The sequence below is a fragment of the Hyla sarda genome, chromosome 10 (assembly GCF_029499605.1).
Source record: "Hyla sarda isolate aHylSar1 chromosome 10, aHylSar1.hap1, whole genome shotgun sequence".
Lineage (NCBI taxonomy): Eukaryota > Metazoa > Chordata > Amphibia > Anura > Hylidae > Hyla > Hyla sarda.
The window spans coordinates 109,283,897-109,299,503 of record NC_079198.1 but is presented as its reverse complement, the minus strand read 5'-3'; the positions used below and the strand labels follow the sequence as shown (position 1 = coordinate 109,299,503).

Sequence of the window (15,607 nt, the reverse complement as noted above, 5' to 3'; positions counted from 1 at the left end):
CCATTAGGTTCTGCACCTCCCTGCAAAAACCCCGGGTCCTCCTGCATGGGCAGAGTACTAACCGTTATCGGCTCTGCGGGAAGATACCTTGGCTAACGCCAAGGGGGATGCCGGGAGCATTTGTGGTCGCTTAGTAGCTTCGGCGAAAATGGACATCGGACCTGGAACCTCGCAGGTACCTTTTGGTTCGGAGGAGAAGGGTAAGATTTGTTGGGGGCCTCTCTCCTATCGGAGAAGGGCTTGTGATAGACCTCATCCTTTGTGCACTTTTTCTTGCACTTTGGGTGATTCGAGAGCACGTTCCTCGGCTCTAAAAAAAAAAAAAAAAAGGGGTTGCTCGTTACTGTGTGTCACCCCAGTTACTGTGTGTCACCCGATAATATGAGGTCCTTTTTCTCCTTGGGAGGGTGGATGGGACAATAGTGTTTCTCAGCTAGAGCGCCTCCAGCTGTTGCAAAACTACAACTCCCAGCATGCCCGGACAGCCTTCGGCTGTCCGGGCATGCTGGGAGTTGTAGTTTTGCAACAGCTGGAGGCACACTGGTTGGGAAACACTGGATCAGGTGGGGAGAGAACACCACTACCGTGAGGAAAGGTGCCATCTTTGACTGAGCATGCTGGGAGTTGTAGTTTTGCAACAGCTGGAGGCACCCTGGTTAGGAAACACTGAGTCAGGTGGGTAGAGAACACCACTGCCGTGAGGAAAGGTGCCGTCTTTAACTGGGCATTCTGGGAGTTGTAGTTTTGCAACAGCTGGAGGCACACTGGTTGGGAAACACTGGATCAGGTGGGGAGAGAACACCACTACCGTGAGGAAAGGTGCCATCTTTGACTGAGCATGCTGGGAGTTGTAGTTTTGCAACAGCTGGAGGCACCCTGGTTAGGAAACACTGAGTCAGGTGGGTAGAGAACACCACTGCCGTGAGGAAAGGTGCCGTCTTTAACTGGGCATTCTGGGAGTTGTAGTTTTGCAACAGCTGGAGGCACACTGGTTGGGAAACACTGGATCAGGTGGGGAGAGAACACCACTACCGTGAGGAAAGGTGCCATCTTTAACTGGGCATGCTAGGAGTTGTAGTTTTGCAACAGCTGGAGGCACCCTGGTTAGGAAACACTGAGTCAGGTGGGTAGAGAACACCACTGCCGTGAGGAAAGGTGCCGTCTTTAACTGGGCATGCTGGGAGTTGTAGTTTTGCAACAGCTGGAGGCACACTGGTTGGGAAACACTGGATCAGGTGGGGAGAGGACACCACTGCTGTGAGGAAACGTGCCGCCCCCCCCTTCTTCAATCAGCTGGCTTGCCCCCAAACAGGGGGCGGGAGGGGGACACCCAATCTCCCGCCCCCCTCCTCAGAGCCGTGCTTAACCCTTTCCCATCAGGTTTCTGCTGGCACGTCTCTCCCTAACCAGTGGCGGCCGCACGTAGTCAGCGCACCCTCTCCGTATTTGGTCAGGGGGCTACATAGAGCCGAGTCTTCCGCCGCCGCCCCCGATGTGCTCGTCTGTACAGTGTGTATGTATAAGTAGCTGTCAGTGGAGCTGTCACTCACGGGCAGCAGCAGCCAATCAGGGCCGGCGGGGAGTGTTTGTGGGCGGTCCGGGCTCGCGGTGCGCTGTTTGTATCCAGTCTGCGCTCCTACTGCAGCCGCTCCGGATTACTGGACCCCTGAACCCCCGAATCTGAGCCGCCGCCGCCGGGAGATGATGGAGATGCTGCGGGCGAGGATGCTGCGCTCCGTCCCCTGGTTCCTGCTGAGTGGGATGACCGCCCTCTGCTTTCTGCAAGGTAGGGAGCAATCTTCTGGGGGAGCTGCAGACCCCCGTCTTATGTCTCAAAATGTCCCAATCCTGGTCTGGGGGTAGTGTTAGGGGTTAACAGATGACAGAGCCCCGGAATCCCAATGCAGATGCATCGCTCTGCGTGTAAATGAGCCCCCTGCCTACTCTCTCAGGTGATGGGGGGCTGCATCCTGAGTGCCCCCTTATGTATGTCCTCACAAAATCACATTCTCTCACCCCCAAAGCCTGACCCTGACCACTGATCCCCCCCCCCCCCCCCCCCCCATTTCTTGGCTGTGCCCCCCCCCCCCCCCCCCCCCCCCCCCCCCATACTGCACATAGAAACTCACCCATGTGTGCCCCAGACTAGTGCGGCATCTGGGCATAAACCTGTGGCTTCTACCGTCCCCGATGTCATGTATCCTCTGTCTGATACAGGGTGGTGTGTATATTGTGTGATACAATGTATACTGTGTGATATCATGTATATTGTGTGATATCATGTATATATTGTGTGATATCATGTATATTGTGTGTGATACAATGTATACTGTGTGATATCATGTATATTGTGTGTGATACAATGTATACTGTGTGATATCATGTATATTGTGTGTGATACAATGTATACTGTGTGATATCATGTATACTGTGTGATATCATGTATATTGTGTGTGATATCATGTATATTATGTGATACAATGTATATTGTGTGTGATATCATGTATATTATGTGATACAATGTATACTGTGTGTGATATCATGTATATTATGTGATACAATGTATACTGTGTGTGATATCATGTATATTGTGTGTGTGTGATATCATGTATACTGTGTGTGTGTGTGATATCATGTATACTGTGTGATATCATGTATACTGTGTGTGAGATCATGTATACTGTGTGTGAGATCATGTATACTGTGTGTGAGATCATGTATACTGTGTGTGATACCATGTATACTGTGTGTGATACCATGTATACTGTGTGTGAGATCATGTATACTGTGTGTGAGATCATGTATACTGTGTGTGAGATCATGTATACTGTGTGTGAGATCATGTATACTGTGTGTGATACCATGTATACTGTGTGTGATACCATGTATACTGTGTGTGAGATCATGTATACTGTGTGTGAGATCATGTATACTGTGTGTGAGATCATGTATACTGTGTGTGAGATCATGTATACTGTGTGTGAGATCATGTATACTGTGTGTGATACCATGTATACTGTGTGTGATACCATGTATACTGTGTGTGAGATCATGTATACTGTGTGTGAGATCATGTATACTGTGTGTGAGATCATGTATACTGTGTGTGAGATCATGTATACTGTGTGTGATACCATGTATACTGTGTGTGAGATCATGTATATTGTGTGTGATATCATGTATACTGTGTGTGTGTGATATCATGTATACTGTGTGTGATATCATGTATACTGTGTGTGATATCATGTATACTGTGTGTGTGTGATATCATGTATACTGTGTGTGTGTGATATCATGTATACTGTGTGTGATATCATGTATATTGTGTGTGATATCATGTATATTGTGTGTGATATCATGTATACTGTGTGTGATATCATGTATACTGTGTGTGATATCATGTATACTGTGTGTGATATCATGTATAACTGTGTGTGATATCATGTATATTGTGTGTGATATCATGTATACTGTGTGTGATATCATGTATACTGTGTGTGTGATATCATGTATATTGTGTGTGTGATCATGTATACTGTGTTACAATGTATATATACATGTATACTGTGTGAATGTATCTTATGTGATACAATGTATATTCTGTGTATACACAGTGTTGTGTATATTGTCTGTAGCGGTGTATACACATGGGGGGTGGGGTCTGCTGTGGTTTACAGCAGTGGTCTTCAACCTGCAGACCTCCAGATGTTGCAAAACTACAACTCCCAGCATGCACAGACAGCGCATGCTGGGAGTTGTAGTTTTGCAACATCTGGAGGTCCGCAGGTTGAAGACCACTGCTGTACAGGTTATAATTGATGCTGTCAGTGTCTTCTGACCCCTCTGCCCTGAGCCAGGAGCCTGATGATTGTGTCACTGATCTGATGGGTACAATGTGCTGCAACTTATTAAAGGGACAGATGTGCGGGGTCTACCTGTGCCTCTCACCCCACTTTCCTCTGGGTGCCATCCCTGTAGAAAGGTGTATGTCATATCACACATGAAGCAGGTGCCATCCTCTTGCCCTGATCCGATCACACATGAATAGGTGCCATCCTCTTGCCCTGATCCGATCACACATGAAGCTGGTGCCATCCTCTTGCCATGTTCTGATCACACATGAATAGGTGCCATCCTCTTGCCCTGATCCGATCACACATGAAGCAGGTGCCATCCTCTTGCCATGTTCTGATCACACATGAAGCTGGTGCCATCCTATTGCCCTGATCCGATCACACATGAATAGGTGCGATCCTCTTGCCCTGATCTGATCACACATGAAGCAGGTGCCATCCTCTTGCCCTGATCCGATCACACATGAAGCTGGTGCCATCCTATTGCCCTGATCCGATCACACATGAATAGGTGCCATCCTATTGCCCTGATCCGATCACACATGAAGCTGGTGCCATCCTCTTTCCCTGATCCGATCACACATGAAGCAGGTGCCATCCTATTGCCCTGATCCGATCACATATGAATAGGTGCCATCCTATTGCCCTGATCCGATCACACACGAAGCAGGTGCCATCCTCTTGCCCTGATCCGATCCCACATGAAGCAGGTGCCATCCTCTTGCCCTGATCCGATCCCACATGAAGCAGGTGCCATCCTCTTGCCCTGATCTGATCACACATGAATAGGTGCCATCCTCTTGCCCTGATCCGATCACACATGATGCAGGTGCCATCCTCTTGCCCTGATCTGATCACACATGAAGCAGGTGCCATCCTATTGCCCTGATCCGATCACATATGAATAGGTGCCATCCTATTGCCCTGATCCGATCACACATGAAGCAGGTGCCATCCTCTTGCCCTGATCCGATCCCACATGAAGCAGGTGCCATCCTCTTGCCCTGATCCAATCCCACATGAAGCAGGTGCCATCCTCTTGCCCTGATCTGATCACACATGAATAGGTGCCATCCTCTTGCCCTGATCCGATCACACATGATGCAGGTGCCATCCTCTTGCCCTGATCTGATCCCACATGAAGCTGGTGCCATCCTCTTGCCCTGATCCGATCCCACATGAAGCAGGTGCCATCCTCTTGCCCTGATCCGATCACACATGAAGCAGGTGCCATCCTCTTGCCCTGATCCGATCCCACATGAAGCAGGTGCCATCCTCTTGCCCTGATCCAATCCCACATGAAGCAGGTGCCATCCTCTTGCCCTGATCTGATCACACATGAATAGGTGCCATCCTCTTGCCCTGATCCGATCACACATGATGCAGGTGCCATCCTCTTGCCCTGATCTGATCCCACATGAAGCTGGTGCCATCCTCTTGCCCTGATCCGATCCCACATGAAGCAGGTGCCATCCTCTTGCCCTGATCCGATCACACATGAAGCTGGTGCCATCCTCTTGCCCTGATCTGTTCATACATGAAGCAGGTGCCATCCTCTTGCCCTGATCTGATCATACATGAAGCAGGTGCCATCCTCTTGCCCTGATCTGATCACATATGAAGCTGGTGCCATCCTCTTGCCCTGATCTGATCACACATGAAGCAGGTGCCATCCTCTTGCCCTGATCTGATCACACATGAAGCAGGTGCCATCCTCTTGCCCTGATCTGATCACACATGAAGCAGGTGCCATCCTCTTGCCCTGATCTGATCACATATGAAGCTGGTGCCATCCTCTTGCCCTGATCTGATCACACATGAAGCAGGTGCCATCCTCTTGCCCTGATCCGATCACATATGAAGCAGGTGCCATCCTCTTGCCCTGATCTGATCACATATGAATAGGTGCCATCCTTTTGCCCTGTTGTAGGGCTTTGGGCACAGGAGATGTCGCAGAACTGATCGGAGGCTTCAGATCCTGAGCAGCTGCTGTGTGTGGTTACTGGTACGTGTAGCTCTGACTGCCTGGCACACTGGTGTCAGCTCATTGGCCCCAGCAGTCAGATTACATGAGGAGCCGGGAGCTGTGATGCCTCAAACACTGGGCCCTTTTTTTAACAGCCTCTACTATGTGTGGTGATGGCTGCCAGGGAAGTGGGTATATACATCTCACACCTGAATGTATACAGAGGGTTTCCCTAATCTCAACTTGCACTGTATACATGGGCTCTCTCATCTCACACTGGGCTGTATACGGGAGCTCTATCATCTCACACTGGGCTGTATACGGGAGCTCTATCATCTCACACTGGGCTGTATACAGGGATTCATATCTCAGATCACATTACAATGTCTGTAGAAATACGTTGTTCAGCCATAACATTAAACTCCCTGCCTAATTTAATGTTGGTCCCCTGCTGCTGTGACCCCCCAGGACCAGACTCTATAGACCTGTAATGTGTTCTGTGGTATCATCAAGGGATCAGACGGGTTTCTCTAGTACATCCCACAGATGGGGAATCTGAAGGCCAAGTTACCAGATTCCTCAATCAGATTCCTCTAGTTACCATGTTCCTCAATCCTGGACAATTGGGGAGATTTATGAAAACCTGTGTGGAGGAAGAGCGGTGCAGTTGCCCATAGCAACCAATCAGATCGCTTCTTTCACTTTTTAAAAAGGTTTGTGGTCAACTTTTCCTCTGCACAGGTTTTGATGAATCTCCCCGAATGTTTGCAGCGTGGTCCGGGTCATTATCTTGCCGCTGCCATAAAGGGTGGTCTCGATCTGTACATTGTTTAGGTTGTGAGTACGTGTCACAGTAACATCCACATGAGGCCAGGACCCAAGGTGAACAATGTCCATGGCGGTGCCTCCACCAGCTTGTCTTCTTCCCATGATGCATCCTGGTTCCGTCTCACTTACCATCCTACTACGTGATGGAAAACGTGATTCATTCTCATCTGCCCATTGTAGGAACTAATGGGGTGAACAGTGGTCAGCGTGCCCTGTGTGATCTGACACCTTTCTATCACAGCCAGCGGGAATTTTCAGCAGTTTGCTTTACAGAAGCTCTATTGTGGGATCAGACCATACAGGATAGCCTCTACCCCCTCACACATCAATGAACTTTGACCCTGTCCTTGGTTATCTTTACTTGGAGCACCTTTGGTAGTACTTAACTCTATGGGGGAGATTTATCATTGCTTTTAGAGCATTTTTTTTTGTCTATGTTTTGGCGCAGTTCAGGCGCAAGCAGCATATTTAGTGACTTTTATGCGCCTTTTGATATGGACAGGTTCACTCTTTTTGACTACCTTTAGAACTTTTTCTTTTTGACCATGCAGTGGTCATGTATTTATCATTTGCGACTTTTGTCAAAAGTCGCTATTTTGTGCGCAAATGTACTTTTTTTTAGGCGCAAAGCTTCACCATCTACCAGTAGGCGTGAGAATCACTTCTACCTTCCAGAATTCAACCTTTAACCTCTTGTGGGTGACAGCGTCCCACTCCTCTTCTATGACACGCGCTCAGGAGCTGAGTGCGGGTCATAGCTGGGTGGTCCTGGCGTCTATCTGCCACCAGGACCCATCTCTACCAGGAAGTGGATTGCGGTGGAGACCGGAGACGGTTATGTATTTTTACTGCTGGCACCATGGGGGACAATTTTTATGGTCTGGAGTTCTCCTTTAAGATTTTTAAATAGAAGTAATTTACAAAAAAAATAGTTTTCCAGCGGAGTACACCTTTTAAGGGGGTCCCGAGTGTAAACATTCGGAGGTTACTGTCTAGTAGAAGTTCGAAGTTCATTTGAGGTTAGGACGAAACTGATGTCACATTGTCCTTTTGTTGTATCATCTACATGACAAGTGACAGATCTGGCTCACACGTTATTATTGCTGCTACTATAGTGGGCTCTTCTCTCTCAACCAGATACATGCAGTGGTCTCCGAACGGTGGCCTTCCAGCTGTTGGAAAACTACAACTCCCAAGATGCCCGGACAACCACCGTCTGCCTCGAAATGCTGGGAGTTGTAGTTGTGCAACATCTGAAGAGACCAACGAGCTCCAGCTTAAAGGTTTGGAGACCAATGAGCTCCAGCTTAAAGTTTCTTTATAGCAAGTAATGGAAGCATAATAGATAGTGATGGAGCAGTTTATTAGTCTTTTATAGTCACAGAGTATTTCAGGAGATGGGTATGAGTATTCTTATGCTGCGGGAGGTCACAAAAAGAGCATTTTATAGTGGAAGGAGCAAGGTTTCCACTATAAAATTCAGGGTATTTCAGGAGGGGGAGTGTGCACAGTTTTTTGGTGTAGTGACCGGTCCTGTATTTTCCTGTGTTGTTGGTCAGGACGGGTCTGTGTGTATCGAGGACAGTCCTTCTGTCTCATCTGTCTGTCACCTCCGGCGTCTCCACCATTATAGTTGTGCGTGAAGTTAGGGCTGGGCGGTATACCAGGTCATACCGAATACCGACATTTTTGGGCTGCACGATATGAATTTTCCCCCATACCGCAAGACCATTGGGCCCCTCCCCCTCGGGAATGAATTATCAGCCCACTGCAGCGCTGTCCCCACATCGGGGAACTAATCCTATGTTACCTGCCAGCACTGTTCTGCTCCCCCCCAATTAATGATCAGCCCAGCGGGGTACTACTCACAGATGTCAAGCACTGCCCTCCTCCTCTTTGTTGGGGGCCGCTGGCACTGGAACTCACTGTACGCCAGTGGTCTCCAACCTGCGGCCCTCCAGCTGTTGCAAAACTACAACTCCCAGCATGCCCGGACAGCCGTTGGCTTTCTGGGCATGCTGGGAGTTGTAGTTTTGCAACAGCTGGAGGTCTGCAGGTTTGAGACCACTGCTGTACGCTGTATCCCTATGCCCGGGCTGCAAAAGATAAAGAAAATAACCTTTAAAGGGTACCTCTCATCAAAAAAACTTTTGATATATTATAGATTAATGTATGCAGAATAACTTCACGATTGCATGTTATTAAAAAATATGCTTCTTTCTATTTAATTTTCCACTTTGAAGAAATGACCACTAGGGGTCTCCCTACCAGTCCTGGCAGCAAGCATTTCAGACTCATGCTGGAGTCCTAAACACTACGAGCTGCCAGTCTGCTTTGTTCACAAAGGAGAACACTCAGAGCTGCCAGCCTGCTTTGTTCACAGCCTGTTTGGCTGTGAACAAAGCAGGCTGGCAGCTCTGAGTGTTTAGGACTCCAGCATGAGTCAGAAATGCTTGCTGACAGGACTGATCGGGAAAAATACAATAGAAAGAAGCATATTTTTCATTAACATGCTATTGGAAAGTTATTCAACATTCATTAATCTAAAATATATCAAAAGTTTATTTGATGAGAGGTACCCTTTAACTTACCTACGTCAGCCTTACGCTGGGGACTGGAACGTTGGACAGCCGTCAGCTTATCACCGGCCGGAGCGATGTCCCGCCCCGGTCAGTGATAGGCTGAGCCCACTGTCATGTAAGAAGCCGGCTTCTTACATGACAGTGGGCTCAGCCTATCACTGGCCAGGGCGGGACATCGCTCCGGCCGGTGATAGGCTGATGGCAGAACAGCGCTGGAGCAGAACAGCGCTGGCGGGTAACATGATTTGGTGGGGGGGGGGGGGGGGGAGCAGAACAGAGTTCGCGGGTCACATGATTTTGGGGGGGTGAAAGAAATACCGTGGAACCGCCATAAGTTACACATATTTGGTCATACCGCCCAGCTCTACGTGAAGTTCTTTATTGGGAAAGGATGAATTGCTGACTGTCGGAGGAGGAGCGTTTCCAAGTGTAAAGTAGAAATAAGCGATCTCTCCGATATATCATGTGCAGTACATTAGGTGAATATATACTGACTGTGCTGTCACCATAAAAGAGCGAGTGGTAATTTATGGACACAATTCATTGCCGCGCGGAGCTGGTGTTCCTCCCCAGGGGTCGGTTCGCAGGTCACTGTCTCTAAAGGACATTAACCTGCAGGTTGCATGTTGGAGCAGCACTTCAGGGCAGGGGCCACCACCTCGGTACAGAAGGGGTTAAACAGCCTAATGATAAGATGGCTGGTCATTTGCAGATGACACTAAGTGACGGAAAGAATGAACGCCGCCGGCAGCTGTGCCAGAAGCAGCAAAGAATTTATCTTCTATTGATGTAAATAGCAGCTCCAACATTAGATTTACTCTGTATAATAGGTAATTATTATGAGGTGCCGTCTACCGTGACCCCGGGGGGTTTGGCAGGTTGCTGGTCAATCACTTCCTTGCGGATTATTTGTTTGTTTTTTGTTGATGAAGATAAAGGGGACATGTGACATAAAGGGTCATTGTGACGACATTGGCCTTGCTCATAGACTCTATGGATATTGGGGGGGTTGATTATGAGCTCAGAATGGATATCATAATACAGGGGTCCAGTCTACACTACTGTCTTATATCTGCTCACTATGGAGGTGATACTACGGGGGACTATATGGATATTTCTCAGTGTAGAACATGTCTCAATCCACTCACTATGGAGGTGATACTACAGGGACTATATAGGTCGATCTCAGTGTAGAATACCTTTCAGTCCACTCACCATGGATGGGATACTAAAGGGGTCTATATAGATCTATTCCAGTGTAGAACACATATCGGTCCAGTCACCATGGACAGGATACTAAAGGGGTCTATATAGATCTATCCCAGTGTAGAACACATATCGGTCCAGTCACTATGGACAGGATACTAAAGGGGTCTGTATAGATCTATTCCAGTGTAGAACACATGTCGGTCCAGTCACTATGGAGGTGATACTACGGGGGGACTATATAGGTCAATCTCAGTGTAGTATACCTTTCAGTCCACTCACCATGGATAGGATACTAAAGGGGTCTGTATAGATCTATTCCAGTGTAGAACACATGTCGGTCCAGTCACTATGGAGGTGATACTACGGGGGGACTATATAGGTCAATCTCAGTGTAGAACACATCGGTCCAGTCACTATGGAGGTGATACTAAAGGGGTCTGTATAGATCTATTCCAGTGTAGAACACATGTCGGTCCAGTCACTATGGAGGTGATACTACGGGGGGACTATATAGGTCGATCTCAGTGTAGAACACATATCGGTCCAGTCACTATGGACAGGATACTAAAGGGGTCTGTATAGATCTATTCCAGTGTAGAACACATGTCGGTCCAGTCACTATGGAGGTGATACTACGGGGGGACTATATAGGTCAATCTCAGTGTAGAACACATCGGTCCAGTCACTATGGAGGTGATACTAAAGGGGTCTGTATAGATCTATTCCAGTGTAGAACATGTCGGTCCAGTCACTATGGACAGGATACTAAAGGGGTCTGTATAGATCTATTCCAGTGTAGAACACATGTCGGTCCAGTCACTATGGACAGGATACATACAGAGGCTTGTATAGTGAATTCAAGTAGAGGAAACAGACATGGTCGCACATCCACAATTTTGTATTTTGATCTAATTGCTTCTCAGCATAAATTCAAAAACTAACAGGTTGTTAGTATACATTTTGATCAACGAGTAAAAGCCCACTCGCCACGTCAAGGCCACCTATTCAGAGTGGGTCCCTAACGTCCCTAGCATAAAATGGCGTAGCACTGGGTGGCGACCAATACCGCCGCAACACCAGTACCCACAGGGGGAACGACCCAGTGGCAGAGCAGCCCCAATGCTACTCAAACCAGTCTCAGGGCCATGCCTCCCCAAAGACATGGTGCCACGGCAGCAATGGACTCCGCACAGCACCACTCCAGTGTGAACAAGGTGTAAAAGCTCACTTACCATGAGCTCCAAGTAATACTGGGAGGCTGTCAGAAAGGAAGGGGCCCTGTGCAGCTTCCTGCTCATTTATATAGGGCTGGGCTGAGAGGGTGAGGCAGAGTGCAGACCAAGTGAAAACAGGCATGTATATGGCCAACACAATGTGGAACACATCTTAGTCCACTCACTATGGAGGTGATACTATGGGGCCTATATAGATTTATCCCAGTGTAGAACAAATCTCGATCCACTCACTTTGGACAGGATACATACAAAGGCATGTAAAGAGCCACCCCAATGTAAAACATGTTTCGGGCCACTCACTATAGACAGGATATGTATAGAGCCATCTTAGTGTAGAACACATCTCAGTCTATTCACTATAGACAGGATACATACAGAGATATGTATAGAGCCATCTTAGTGTAGAACACATCTCAGTCTATTCACTATAGACAGGATACATACTGAGGCCTATATAGATCTGTCCCTGTGTAGAACTTGGTCTTATGTCCACTCACTATGGACAGAATACGTAACAGGCCTAACTAGGCTGCAGCATTAGACCTTATTCAGATGGGCATACTGCAGCTGTGTTTTAGCATTCATACTAAAGCCAGAAATCCTGGGCCAACCAGGGATCTAAAGGGGTACTCCAGTGGAAAACTTTTTTTTCTTGAAATCAACTGGTACCATAAAGTTGAACAGATTTGTAAATTACTTCTATTAAAAAATCTTAATCCTTCCAGTACTTATTAGCTGCTGAACACTACAGAGGAAATTTTTTTCTTTTTGGAACACGGTGCTCTCTGCTGACATCACGAACACAGTGCTCTCTGCTGACATCTCTGTCCATTTTAGGAACTGTCCAGAGCAGCATATGTTTGCTATGGGGATTTTCTCCTACTCTGGACAGTTCTTAAAATGGACAGAGATGTCAGCAGAGAGCTCTGTGTTCCAAAAAGAAAAGAATTTCCTCTGTAGTATTCAGCAACTAATAAGTACTGGAAGGATTGAGATTTTTTTTTTTTATAGAAGTAATTTACAAATCTGTTATATTTTCTGGCACTAGTTGATTTAAAAAAATAAAATAAAAAAAAAGTTTTCAACCGGAGTAACCCTTTAATGACCAGAACTAACAGAATCCTAGATCCCGGTGATGCTGTTGGTTCAAGACATTACACCTGTAGTCGGGCCTGGACTTACATCCTAAATATGGACTCTAATAGCCGCCTTGCATCGATCTGGATGAGGGCTGAGATATATACAGTACTGCTAATCCTAGATTCCATAATCTTCTACCAGGGGATGGAAGGTTATTGACCTGGATTATCTAACACTGGATGTTGGTGGGAAGTAAATGAAAGTCTCATAAATGGATTTTTGGTTATTAAGATACATGTTTGTGTAGCACAGAGATGTATCTCATAGAAGGGTCTGATAGGGGCATTGCCGGGATATCGTTCTTCGTGTAACATCCATATCTGGCTAAGGCAGTGTTTCCCAACCAGGGTGCCTCCCGCAGTTGCATAACTACAACTCCCAGCTAGCCCAGACAGCCGAAGGCTGTCTGGGCTAGCTGGGAGTTGTAGTTTTGCAACAGCTGGAGGCACTCTTGGTTTTCCTTCTCTTTCCCATGGGTATAAGGGTGTCTTCTACTTAATAGCCCCCTAAAGAGGTGGTGACCCCTGTAATATCTGCTCCTGAAACCAGGCTCAAAGCATGCTGGGAGTTGTAGTTTTGCAACAGCTGGAGGCACTCATGGTTTTCCTTCTCTTTCCCATGGGTATAAGGGGGTCTCCTACTTAATAGCCCCCCTAAAGAGGTGGTGACCCCTGTAATATCCGCCCCTGAAACCAAACTCAAAGCATGCTGGGAGTTGTAGTTTTGCAACAGCTGGAGGCACCCTTGGTTTTCCTTCACTTTCCCATGAGTATAAGGGGGTCTCCTACTTAATAGCCCCCCTAAAGAGGCGGTGACCCCTGTAATATCCGCCCCTGAAACCAGACTCAAAGCATGCTGGGAGTTGTAGTTTTGCAACAGCTGGAGGCACCCTTGGTTTTCCTTCTCTTTCCCATGAGTATAAGGGGGTCTCCTACTTAATAGCCCCCTAAAGAGGTGGTGACTCCTGTAATATCCGCCCCTGAAACCAAACTCAAAGCATGCTGGGAGTTGTAGTTTTGCAACAGCTGGAGGCACTCTTGGTTTTCCTTCTCTTTCCCATGGGTAAAAGCGTGTCTCCTACTTAATAGCCCCCCTAAAGAGGTGGTGACCCCTGTAATATCCGCCGCTGAAACCAGACTCAAAGCATATTGGGAGTTGTAGTTTTGCAACAGCTGGAGGCACCCTTGGTTTTCCTTCTCTTTCCCATGAGTATAAGGGGGTCTCCTACTTAATAGCCCCCCTAAAGAGGCGGTGACCCCTGTAATATCCGCCCCTGAAACCAGACTCAAAGCATGCTGGGAGTTGTAGTTTTGCAACAGCTGGAGGCACCCTTGGTTTTCCTTCTCTTTCCCATGGGTATAAGGGGGTCTCCTACTTAATATCCCCCTAAAGAGGTGGTGACCCCTGTAATATCCGCCCCTGAAACCAGACTCAAAGCATGCTGGGAGTTGTAGTTTTGCAACAGCTGGAGGCACCCTTGGTTTTCCTTCTCTTTCCCATAGGTATAAGGGGGTCTCCTACTTAATAGCCCCCTAAAGAGGTGGTGACCCCTGTAATATTCGCCCCTGAAACCAAACTCAAAGCATGCTGGGAGTTGTAGTTTTGCAACAGCTGGAGGCACCCTTGGCTTTCCTTCACTTTCCCATGAGTATAAGGGGGTCTCCTACTTAATAGCCCCCCTAAAAAGGTGGTGACCCCTGTAATATCCGCCCCTGAAACCAGACTCAAAGCATGCTGGGAGTTGTAGTTTTGCAACAGCTGGAGGCACCCTTGGTTTTCCTTCTCTTTCCCATAGGTATAAGGGGGTCTCCTACTTAATAGCCCCCTAAAGAGGTGGTGACCCCTGTAATATTCGCCCCTGAAACCAAACTCAAAGCATGCTGGGAGTTGTAGTTTTGCAACAGCTGGAGGCACCCTTGGCTTTCCTTCACTTTCCCATGAGTATAAGGGGGTCTCCTACTTAATAGCCCCCCTAAAAAGGCGGTGACCCCTGTAATATCCGCCCCTGAAACCAGACTCAAAGCATGCTGGGAGTTGTAGTTTTGCAACAGCTGGAGGCACCCTTGGTTTTCCTTCTCTTTCCCATGAGTATAAGGGGGTCTCCTACTTAATAGCCCCCTAAAGAGGGGGTGACCCCTGTAATATCCGCCCCTGAAACCAGACTCAAAGCATATTGGGAGTTGTAGTTTTGCAACAGCTGGAGGCACCCTTGGTTTTCCTTCTCTTTCCCATGGGTATAAGGGTGTCTCCTACTTAATAGCCCCCCTAAAGAGGTGGTGACCCCTGTAATAACCGCCCCTGAAACCTGACTCAAAGCCTGCTGGGAGTTGTAGTTTTGCAGCAGCTGGAGGCACACTGGTTGGGAAACACTGGCCTAAAGGTTGTATTCCCTCATCCATCTAGCGACACTGTCCTCTGAGGAGCCCGAGCATGACACAGATAGCTATAGCAGATATCTGTATGGATTGAATGTACTATAACTCCCATCCTGCTGGTGCACAGGCCCTATGATTTGTATGATGGCGTTTGCATTGTGGATTCAGTATAGACGTCTCTCTTCTGACACGAGAGAAATGTTCCTCATTTGTCATCATTCTATGAATGTAGAACGTCCTATGACCGTAATACGGTGGCGTCTCCGCAGTGAGAGCTGAAGTATACACGATGCTGAGAAATTCATTGTGATCTGCCGGAGCTGCTCCCCCGCACATGTGAGACAGAGCGAACGAACACAAGAAAGGCTTTCCTTATTATTTTTTTTGGCGTACCCCATTAGGATATATCCCCGTAAAG

General features: G+C 47.6%; 1 protein-coding gene across 5 annotated transcripts in view; it reads left to right on the top strand.

The window, feature by feature from the left end:
• Positions 1-1,477: 1,477 nt before the first annotated feature.
• LOC130294479 (protein CEPU-1-like) overlaps positions 1,478-15,607 on the top strand; it is a 721,573-nt gene continuing 707,443 nt past the window's right edge. The window contains exon 1 of one of the 5 annotated variants that reach the window (XM_056544347.1): positions 1,478-1,786. In XM_056544347.1, coding sequence (XP_056400322.1) covers positions 1,702-1,786 — 85 coding nt within the window. In that variant the 5' untranslated portion in view covers positions 1,478-1,701. The remainder of the gene's footprint in view (positions 1,787-15,607) is intronic. The other 4 variants (XM_056544344.1, XM_056544345.1, XM_056544343.1 and 1 more) reach the window with 4 other exon arrangements.